The sequence below is a fragment of the Falco rusticolus genome, chromosome 5 (assembly GCF_015220075.1).
Source record: "Falco rusticolus isolate bFalRus1 chromosome 5, bFalRus1.pri, whole genome shotgun sequence".
Classification (NCBI taxonomy): Eukaryota; Metazoa; Chordata; class Aves; order Falconiformes; family Falconidae; genus Falco; species Falco rusticolus.
In genome coordinates, this window is record NC_051191.1 from 6,794,553 (window position 1) to 6,806,467 (window position 11,915).

Consider the following 11,915-nt stretch of genomic DNA (forward strand, 5'->3'; position numbering starts at 1 on the left):
ACTTTTAAAAGCTATATTAAGTAAGTTTATATGCTGTGATAACAATTCAAACAGCAATTGACCAATGAAAAAATACTAATCACAAATACAAATTCTTTCAGGAATAACAAAAATGAGAAATTAGTATTAAAAAAAATATCTTAACGATAAGGTCTTTATTCTTTTATTCATTTACCTTTTCCTCCTTGCTTATAGAACTGTATCGGGCAATTCTTTCCATTCGACCTACATACACTGCACAATCTCTCTCTATTTCTTTCAGCTCCTCAAGCGAAAAAATAACTGAAATCCGGGGAACAGGTATATCTGACCAACATATATAATGCTGAAAAATGAGAAATTTCTTTTTAAATACATCTTTTAAATTGTAAAATGTTCCATTATAAACTCACATTATGTTTGTTTGTTTTTTTAACTTAGCAATGCTTCAAAATACTCAAACAAGCCTCCACACAGGATATAATTTTTTTATTAAAATAATTGGCTTTAATATTTATATCATTTGAGGCAGGAGACAGAAGTATAATGTTCCAGAACTTGGATCACAGGTCAAATTCTCAGAGTCCCCTCTTTCCCACTGAATCAGATAGGAATCTAAAATCTGATACAGAATTTTATGCTAGTCATTCTAAATGCCTAACATCTTGCTTTTCTGAACACCCAAATTAACTGCGCCTGAGTAACTCAGCACTGAATGCATCTCTCCTATCAGAAGTTGGGTTTTGTTCACTTACATCCCCCACAGATCCCCACTTAGTAGGAACTGTCTGGAACATAACTAACATACACCAACAGGACAGAGCTCTGCACCAGACATAACTATCAAAAATATGGCCAGTGCACCCCACAGAGTACCTGCTCTCTAGGATAAGTATCTTGGGTTTTTCTGGTCCACCTCAATATCCCTAAATCTCTGAAGCTGTACTACTCAGTGCAGAAAACAGGTAAGTGAGCTTTATGGGGGTGGGGGAGGGGAAAAAAAGAGCGCACAAGCATGCTCACAGTGGATTCCTCAGTCTACTGGTAAGAGCCACAAGATGGGATCCCTAGAGCTGTGTTCCTGGGACTGTGTCAGCCTAAGCAAAAATGAAGAGCCGCTGTTGAGGGCGTTATCACTGAAAGGGATGAAACACGACTGGCACTCTCAGACACGAAAGATGATTGAACCTGGTGCCAGACATCCTGGGGGAATGTTCTGTCTATCAAGATACTGTGTTAGGGACTGAAAAAGCTGTAGTTTAGTTTATAATGGAAACGATGGCGGACACTGCTTTATAAAAAGCCCAGTACTACTGGCACACCTAAGTCAGTTTTAGAATAGTAGGAGGAACTAGCAGAGGGTCATCTCACTTGAGATATTAGGTTTATGCCTGGTATCTGATATCAAACAGCTGATACTGGGCTGCTCAGCTCTGTCAAGACTGGGGAGCTCTGATCTTAAAAAAACCCCACAAACTAGTTACTTGGGAAATAGTGCATATAGACTTCTGACACCTCTGTGGTTGTTTCGTTGTTAAACATATATAGAGAAGAGGGAAGACGCAAGGTAGTTTAACATGTTTTTCTTATTAAGGACAAAACTTGTTCTCCAAAACATGAACAAACAGAACTATTTAAGCACTTATGGAATTGTAGCAATAGAGATGAAATAAAAGAGCTACGCAGAACTGAGTCAAGGCATCTTGAAATCAAAAAATAGTAGCGTGAGTTGTGTGAAAAATGGAAGGCACTTGCTTGGAAGCCCAAAACATTTGTTTTCAATATAAAGAAGACATATAGCACATGCCGTGGATATGATAAATTTGATGCTGTTAAAAATTTGTATTTCTGCAGTGAGATGTTAGCAAGTAGAGTGGACAGTCAGCTCACAAGTACCTGAGAGCAAGTAATCGCCTTTCATGAACGCACATCCTACTCAGCAATACCAGTTTTCAATAAAGGGGCAAACTTGCTAAAAAACTAGAAACTTGCTCTAAAGAGACATGGTTTCCTCAATGTAACAGGAAGGAAACAAACCAAAACTTACCCTAGGACAGCACAGTTTCAGCAAGTTTATGGTTTTCCCACATATGTATACATCATTAGCAATATGTTTAAGAAATACAGGGACACAATCTTCCACTTCTTTTGAAATCAAAACATAACCATGAGTCCAGTAATGTTTATCTACATATCAAACAAAAAGATGAGAGTATATATTTTTAATTATTTCATTAACAGCACATACTACATAAATTAGAATTTAATCATATACATACAGTACCTCTGAAACAAAGATAATCCTCATTCACTTGGATCATAAATTCTCCATAAACATCTCTGAATACACCACTGTATACCCAATCATAGATAAATCTAAAAAATATAATTGTACAATATTGAAAATCAATCCTCTTGCCTTTTCAACTTTATTATAACCAAACAGTAGGTGTACTCTTTAAAACATCAAAACACACAAGATATAGGCAAGATAAAAACCAGCAATTATGTGCTGTCACACTGATATTTAAAGATACACACAGAATTGTGTGTATAAGAACACTGTCTTAATTAAAACAACCTTTTTATTTCTCTGTATTAATTTACTAAATATATATCAAAAATTTCTAGAAATCTTTGCAGCACATCAGAAGCATAGGGAGAGATAAGCAGAAAGGGTTTATTTTAAAGAGAGGTAACTCTTTAAAAACAGCATGGAGAAACTGAAAGGGTATAAAACAAAGATGCAATACTTTTCCTCCTGACCTAATACACATGCAATAATGAGAACTACTATGTTGGAATATCTATTTATGTTTTTTCATATTTCCTCTGTGTGAAACCAGACTTGAAGAAATAAAAAAATAGTTATCTGGAGCTATAGATAAGAAGGCTTAGAGCACTTTGAAGATAATCTTTTCTTTTCTTAGGAGTTGCAATACTAACACTGTTTCTAGAGGTTGGTTCAGTGTAACAAACAGGAAGCATGTAGCACAGGAACCACCATTCCACTTTAAGGTTGTAAGTAAAAAGTTAATAACTTTTAAAGTGTTAAAAATCTCATGTTTCTATGATTTATTTGACCAACGACTTCTATTATTTAATTTTTTTCCAGGGTAACGAATGAGTAGGCTAACACTTTGTGCAGATCATGGAGGTCTCCTTCTACAGCAGCCCTGACTGTATATCATTCATGCTTCAGTAGAAATCTGCAACAAATTTAAGAGTCAATGCAGTTAAGTATCACCTACTAGTAGAGCATATTTTGATATTTTTAGGTTCCTTGTGATGCCATGATATCCTGCCCTTGGTATTTCAGAAATCTGACTATCTTCTATAAATTGCAGAGCAGGAGCTGTGAAGATATTTCGAAGAGTCTTCTGGTAAATCTGAAATTAAATTTCTCTGAAGAACATTTAATGTAGAAGGAATTAAAAACAAGATGGGTGGCCATGGGAGGAGTCTTAGATTTAGAGCATTTTGCCAGACTTTTATTTTATATTTCTAGTATCATTACATCTATTAAGTATCACTGTAAACTGATAATGGACCACAGCTATAATCCATATAATAGCTATTAAAAAAAAAAAGTAGTATCTCTTCAGAAAGTCTATAAACTAACAATTTCTAAATTGATGTGCACTGCTTAACAAAACTGTTGCAATCCAAGGAACTCTACTTCCTATTGTTAATTACATCTACTTAATGAACAACAGATTTTAATTTTTTTTATCTTTGCTTACTGAAAAGCCCACAAAACAGTGGAAATAAGCATGAAGTTTCCCAGTTTGTGCAACTCCAAGAGAAACCTGTTAGTTGCCAGTTTCAGGATATTACTACAGGTATGAAAAGAAAAAAGTTTATCTGAAATTTATATTCCAGTATGAAATTCCAGGACCAGCAACAAGAAAAAAAGTCTTATTTACATGTATTTATTTACTAATCTACTCACATACAAACCCCTTATATTATAACTGAGCAGGAAAAGAGAGAGAAAGAAGGATTCAGAAAAATGAATTAATTTCAGTAGGTACTTTGCAGATACAGCCACATCTTATATTTTCTCTGAAAATGTTAACAGCCATTGTTAAATTAGCAATTACCCTCCAGATTGCTAATTCAGAATTGCTCTTAAACACAATTATGTAGAGAATGGTATGGACGCACCTTGTGTACGGTTCACAGCTTGTCTTCAACAAAGACAGAAGAACTGGATAATGCTCATTGCTACAGTTGTTGAGAGCCTCTTTGTACAGATATGAAAGCAATTTAACACCCTAAACAACCGAAAAATATTCTAACATTAGGCAACAAACTTCAATACAACTTTAATAATAGAAGACTCAGAAATACACAGCTTTACATGTTTCACTAGACACAGAAGGCAGGATCCATCTCAATTCCTCTAGCTATCTGTAATTAAGATCTGAGCTAGTTACCTCAAGCTCACTTTATAGTCACTGGAGAGAAACAGATATGTTTAGAGAGTGAGATTCACTCACCTTGCTACACATACCTCCTTTTGAATGAAATTTAATGTGCTCTGAGGCTTATTTTGGGTCTTTTGTTTATTTAGGTATTGAATACACAACACAAAATTCCAAATTTTAAAATATCTGGAGAAAGGATCATGGCATTCTAACTAGAGGTCCAAGGTCATACCTTTGGTAGCAGAAACACCACTAAATATTTTATGTAAAATTCTACCCAATTTTCAAGAATCTTAACTCAAATCAAACATAAAAACATCAAATTATCACCGTAGGAAACGAAGCACCAGGTCCACCACTGATTGCCAGCGCAGTTGTTCCTATGCCACAAAGTTCAGCTAAATACCTAAAAAACAGTATTAAAACGTATGTAACAATTTCTGCCAGAAGTCTCCGAGATCACAGTGATGCACCTTGCTAAAGCTGAATATCATACAACACCCCTACTGTATCAGTTGAATGGTAACAGAGACAACAAAGAAACTGAATATAAAGACCTTACACATATTTCCCTACAATCTTCTCTATTTAAGGAAATCCTTCTGTTACAATAACAGGAAAAATACTGAAAGACTATGTAAAAATGCACGCGTAATATTGTCTCTTTTAGCGTATATGAAGAAATAGATTGCATATTTTATGCTATGAAAACCTTAAATATTAATGTTATTCTCTTACCTCAACTGACGACCTAATTTTCTGAAGAGAAAGCTGATTGTTAGAAGACTTAAAGTAGGAGGTGTTGACAAAACACAGGCTCGGTAATATTGAAGATACTTTCTCAGCCCACTTGTGAATGCCTAGTATCAACAGAAAATATTTAAAGTCTTACTGTTACAGCTGTTTATAGTCTATCTATGTCTCACATCAATTGTATCAGCATGAAAACAAACCTTTCACTAAAGTAATTTGTATATGCAGAGACTTGTATACCAAAGTAAGGGGAAAGTAAGGGTCCACGCAACTTCAGACATTCAAATTAGCCAGATGACTCCTCTATACACTTTATACATCAGTGCACAGAGCCTGTACTCACACACACAGTGTAATAAAGCATCTTGGTTCAGCTTCTTTGAATTCCCCCTAGAGGAGCTCCTTGTCCTCTTAACAGCCATAATATAAACCTAGGGAAACCTGTTTCCTTACTTTCATCCTAAATTGGATACTGCAAAAAACTTGTCTAGAACTTTTTCTAACAAGACAAGGAAAGAGACATTCTTATTCAATTTCTATTAACATTGCTGTAAATAAAATATCCAGAAAGAATACATTTTCATAACGAATTCTAATTCTACACATTAGAAAGAGATTAAATCACCTGCTATTACATGGTCTACATACAGTTCAGCATAATACAGAGGAATGACAGGCAAAATATGCACTTAATAGAAAATAACTAAAGGTATTAAATATCATATTTCTCTACTTCCATTTTTATTTTTTTAGAGATCTATACTATATATATACACATACCGTATTAAGAAAGTTCTTGTATTTTAATTTTATAGATCTTAATGTATAAATATACAATGTTTTTAAAACGTCTAACAATTATATTCCTTTAGTCCTCAACAGAACAATATGACTAAACAAATCACACTTCAGGTAATGAAAACCTTTTATCATGCATTTTGGTGCAAGCAAGCCCTAAGCAGACAGAGCTGTGATTTAAACACAGTGGCACTGTTCATTGCCAACCTGGGATGAGCACTACCCTTAAAATGCTTTGCAGAATGCAGAAATTCCAGCTTTACACGAAATCAAAGTTACCTTCTCTACCTAATTAGGACAACTAGCCCGTTAAATCTCGATGACTTAATACAACTATTTTACCTGAAACACAAGTCCTTTGCTGTATGAAGAGTCTAAAACTGGCTGAAGAGAAAAATGACTTAGTCGTGTGTAATAGGTTCCATACTCTGCAACTTCTGAGAGTAGGTTGTGCATTGTCTCTGGTGAAGTTCCAGATACATATACTCCCTCCTTTATCACAAATGTCTGAGCCGCCTAAAAGGATATAGGGAGGGGGAAAAAAAGTCAGATTCAATTGTTACATAGCTGTATTTTGATTTAAAACTGCAAACATTTACACATAAAAATAACAGCAGACATTTTCAGTTGGTGACTGATACTATATAGCTAGAACAGTGTGATAAACATTAAATTGTAGCAAAATTTCAAGAGTATGAACGGTATTTTTCAAATACAGAGTAAGATCATATCTAATTCTTTAAAGAAAATCCTATCTACAACTATTTACACCTCTATTTTCAAGTGCTCATAAACCTCTTTTCACTTAGAGGACTACAAATACTCTTAGCCTATTGCAGGAACACCATTATTGCAATAAATAAATAAATACTGCCTTATTTGCCATTAGGTCGCATTCATCATTTTAACAGTATCCACAGCTGCAAGATCTCAGAAGAAATAAATGTGCTGCAGAGGAAACCTCTACAAACAAGAAAAGAAAAAGTTGTGACTAAGAAGCACAGTTAAAAATCTTCCACACCTGATCGAGTGAAAACGTAGTGGATACCACACCAATGAGGACATTCAAGACATCCTTAACCAGTTCAGGTTCTTTCATTAGCACAAGCTGTGGAAGCTGAAGTACAGTATTACTAAACAGTTGCAATTCCCCTTCTCGAAGTTTGTAAAATTTGTCAAAAGCTTCTCTCCCAGCTTCAGTAAGATATGGTTCCTCTTTTTTACCAGGCGGGCTGCGTCAGAGTAAACACAACATTACAAGGTAATGATATGAAAAGAAGGAAATACATCTCCTAAAGAAAAGAAGGCATTTCAGAATTTTACACAGCCAGTATTGACCACAGAAAAAGCTACTAGAAATATAGTACATTTTCAAGGGAATGCACATTCAAGTCAATGAAACTGTAGCCCACATCAGTACAGTGAAGAAAGAGGTAATTTGAACACAAGTTCAGAGACGGAAACCTTGGAAGAGAAATACCAGCTTCTTTTGCAGCCTTCCCCGATTGCAGTCTTCACATTAGGAAAATGAGGTCGATAGTACACCAGGTTTCCAGGGTCCATGTAATACTAATATTCAAATACAGAGCAAGATGCTCAAAATGCTATAACTACTTGTATTAACTCGTTTTAGCTCTTCCCAGCGAGGATTACTATCCCCTCAAAAACAGCTTCTCCTGATTCTTCCAAGAATTCTGAATTCTAGTACCACGCATTACACGAAAGCTGTCAGGCTATATATATATAAATATATAGTCTATATTTGACTCTAAGGTCCTTACAGTCTAAACGTTAGCAAGAAAAACTGCCTTGTACTAGGAACAAAGCTAGTGTGCTACAGCAGCTTTTAAAAACCACATCAGGGAACTTTTAAGTTTCTGAGCATCTCAGGATCAGGAGTTGAAAAAACACACTGTGTAATACTGCAACAGACACATTACTAGCTTATTCCCTAAAATTACAGAAAACACACAGAGCAAAGTTTCTCCAGGAATCTCTGGATTTCTGTCCAAGAATTTGGACACAGCACCGTCCATCAGGAATGAAAGGAAGATACCCGTTATACCTGCTTTTTTTTCTGTCCTTCTATTTTAGGGAAGCCAGGAAGCTTTAACAGGGCTATACAGAGCCTTGTCTCAGAAGATGCATCTTCTGCTCAACAGCCAACAGAACTACAAGTCTAACTACACCATCAAGAAACCTGTTAATTTCTGTTTTGGTTACAGACAGGGAAAAGGAATACAATATCTTACAATACTGGGAGATGTGTGTTTAATTATTCTAGTGCTCTATAACTACCACTTTCTCTTTTGAAACTGAAAATATGGCATCATTTTAGACTGAGATAAATTGCATAGTGCACAAGAAGTCAGATTAGTTAGAAAAATGTTACATTTCACACAAATAGAAAGTGTTTCCTTAATGTCTTCAGTGTTTTTGACAAAGAAGATTTTGTTTTATCTCTTCCTATGGAACAGCTGCAACCTAAGAACTAGTTTGTTGAAACTGCATGATCTTTAATCCTTTCTCAATCATGAAGGCAGTATACTGAATTATGTGAATTAAATATGCTCGTTTCACTATTTATACTGAGGTAATTTGTAACTAAGATGAAATGCACCTTCATACATTTTCATACGATGCATAGTAAGTTTGCCAGTAACATCAGACACGTACTATCCAATTCTTTCCCAACATCTTCGTTTGCTGGGTCCGTATGTAAGCACTGCATCCCACAAGTCTATGTCTGGAGTCATGCTCGGCTCTGACTGAGAATCAGGAGTCAGATTGGATGCTGACTGGAATCCCTCATCTTCTGACTGGTCTATACTTTGGGGAACCTGTCAGGGAGAGTTCAAATGTTACATGTAAAAACATTTTACTGAAGAAACATATGCTAACACAGAAGATGCTCTGCTGTCATTCATGATCAAGTGCCTCTATATGACAATCTGTCACCCAACCTCCCTTTGTATCTATTTTAGGTTTTTCCTGTAAGCACTCTTTTCACTTGATAAGTCTCTGTAAGTATTAATGCCTACATAAAAAACAACAATCACCATCAAAACAATATACTGTTTGTCAGTATATTATTGACACTTATTCCTTCGGTAAGCATATAGTTCTACAAACTGAGAATCCAAGGTCTAGACATTCAACAATATGTAACACTAATAAAACCATACTGCTCAGTATTTCAGTAAAAAATCCAGACCCCAATTCTTCAAATTTGTAAACATTTCATTAACTATGACAAACATAGTTTGCTCCCTTATGCTTATTCATATGCAGAAAATCTGCAGGCATCTAAACAATGTATATGCCACATCCTCAACTCCCACTCAACAGAACTTGTATATCAGAACAGTCCTAATTTTAGAAAAAGACAATCACACCCACATAAAAAAGCAGCATGCTGCTCTTCAAGAAATCACAAATTTTCCAGTCTGATGGAAAGAATACAGTACTTACGCAAAAAGGTTCTGCCTCTCCCAAGTTAGAACTTACATCCATATGTGCACATTGAAAAGCAGGGGTTTTCTTTTTCAATGTGTCTGCCTTTTAAGTTTCAATGAAGACCCTGAGTTAAGGGAACTACAAGAGCTATCCACATGTTAAGCAGTGGGAACAAATTAACGATTAAAAGTACAGAAGTACAAAAACCGTACCTACACACAGTAAAAATGGAAAGAATGAAAAAACCCTGACAAGTACCTCTATGAGAATAAAACATAACAAAAATAAACAGAACGGACAACAAAAGGGGGAAAAAATACAGTAGAAACTGTACACACAGAAGAGTTAAAAGGACAGTGGGAATGAGGAGGTTCAATGAAATATAATAACCAAAACAAATGTTTTAAGATACAATAAGCCAAGAAGAAAATACAAGTTAGTTAACATACTCTGAAGAGCAAAACATGTACATTCAGACAGAAATGCTTACGCAGGCAAGCTGAACAGTAACATGTAAGCAACAACGCAAAAGAGTTCAATATACAAGGCAGGCAAAAATGCAACCAAAAGACTACTAGGGTGGGGAAGGCACAGATATAGCCGATGGCTTAACTTCATAAAGCCTATGGCCAAATCATGGGGTTTTTACACAGCTACAGGACAAGACCGAGGTTTTTGTTATCATACATCTCTGAATGCAAAAAGCTTATCTGGTTGTCAGCAAAGAAAAGGATCCCTGCTCCACCTTACGTTCCAACACTGTATGCTTCTATTACAAATGTAACCACTAATTGTATTTTAAATTACAGTATCCAAGTGGCATATTGAAAGCATGCATACACTCTTAAGTCCAAAACAAATGATACCATACTTTAATTGCAAGTCCAGACAAATCTGCATTGTCAGGCACTGGTGGTAAATCCAACTTGATGTCCATATCATACGTACGGCTGTGGACAAGAGCACCGAAGAGCGAGACCCGCGTTTCTTTCTCAAACTTGTCACCAGCAGGATAGTTCTGTGAGAACAACCCTATGGCAGGGAGTCCAGTGCCAGGTGCAGCCTCCATTATCTGAAGCGTCTTTTGAATTGTGTCATTGAACTGACATTCTTCATTTGTTATTAGAGATTGTATATCAGCTTCAAATACACTTACATCGTAATAATCGTAACCCTGATATTTGACATTTCTCCCAACGTATTTGTTGTTCAAAAAATAGTCCTTTTTTTGGGGTACAAGCTGAGGAGGACCTGTTCCAGCAAGCTGTACTAAGAGATCCAAGACAGAATTAACTTCAGTAAATGGCAAGCATTCAGCTGTTTCCAGTTCCTCCACAAGATTCTCCAGTCTATCCGCTTGAGCGCCTAGGCCACCAACTCTCAAGTTGAAAGACAGCATCAAAATTTTGTTTTTCACAGGAAGCCTGGAAACATTTGATTGCAGCTTACGAGCCTCATCTTGAAAAAGGTTTATGAACAGGGCATTATAAGCAACCCTTTTCAGATTTTGCTTAGCCCTTCTCTTGCTGATCTTGAGCCTGCCCAGGTGGACCTTCCACGGCAAACCTGTCAAGTGTGCTTCACACAAATCATTGAACAACTGCGTAATGCTCTCCATTTCAAATCAAGTAGTCAAGTTACAGCAGTTACAGTCTGGGTCTCTGTTTTCATGTGAAGACCTGAAAAATATCAGGAAAAGGAAGAAACACTTGTAACGTGTATGAGAAATTGATGAATATGCTTTAACTTAAACTGAAACTGCCCAAAACGAGAGAGAAGAAAACCGACCTAGCACGTATTTAGGACACGAGCTATAAAAATAACACCGTGACTCTGATCACAAGCTAGGTGCTGCTGCTGCAAGCTTAATTCCAGACACCTCATTTTGCCTAACAGACTGAGACAGAAGATTGTCCCGATCTAATACAGGATTCACGTGGGAACACCTCCAAAAGCTCTACCGCTCCAGCTTTTCCCTGGAGACACCCGCCACCTGCCCCCCCAAGCAGTGCCCTCAGCAGAAGCCACGCACAGAGCGGCGAGAAGCGGCGGGCTGCTGCCTGTGACCGCGGCGCGGGGCTGGCCTGCGCGGCGCCCTCCGTCCCTGCGGCGGCTCCGGAGCACCCATCGGAAAGGTGCGGGGGGGTGCCGGTGCCAGCACCACCCCGGAGGAGCTCCCGGCGGCGGGGGCGCATCCTACGGATCAAGCTGGGCCCAGCCCCTCCACCCCCGAGAGCCGCCTGCCAGCCCTCGCCCTCAGCATCAGCCCCGTGCCCGCAGAGCCGCGCACCGCGCGGGGCCGCCCCGCCACCGCCTTCCACCTCTCCCCCGCCCGGGGGACCCCGCGGCCGCGCTCCCCACCCCGCCGTACCTGGGGCGGCCTCCCCGGCACGGGCGGCAGCGGGACGCCACGGCCGCCTCCTCCCCCGGCGCGGGCTGCCGCGCACAGCGGCGCTGACGTCACGGGAGCGCGACGGGGCGGGGCCCGGGGGGCGGCCC

General features: G+C 38.1%; 1 protein-coding gene across 1 annotated transcript in view; it reads right to left on the bottom strand.

Annotated features, from left to right (window-relative positions):
• The window catches only part of TUBGCP6 (tubulin gamma complex associated protein 6), a 24,002-nt gene extending 12,122 nt beyond the window's left edge, over nucleotides 1-11,880 (bottom strand). Inside the window, 11 exon segments of the mRNA XM_037388310.1 lie at nucleotides 176-325; nucleotides 2,027-2,166; nucleotides 2,264-2,355; nucleotides 4,147-4,256; nucleotides 4,740-4,815; nucleotides 5,148-5,269; nucleotides 6,303-6,476; nucleotides 6,982-7,192; nucleotides 8,637-8,800; nucleotides 10,288-11,095; nucleotides 11,788-11,880. Of these exon segments, the coding sequence (XP_037244207.1) occupies nucleotides 176-325; nucleotides 2,027-2,166; nucleotides 2,264-2,355; nucleotides 4,147-4,256; nucleotides 4,740-4,815; nucleotides 5,148-5,269; nucleotides 6,303-6,476; nucleotides 6,982-7,192; nucleotides 8,637-8,800; nucleotides 10,288-11,034 (1,986 nt within the window). The 5' untranslated portion in view covers nucleotides 11,035-11,095; nucleotides 11,788-11,880.
• Between the last annotated feature and the right edge of the window lie 35 nt (nucleotides 11,881-11,915).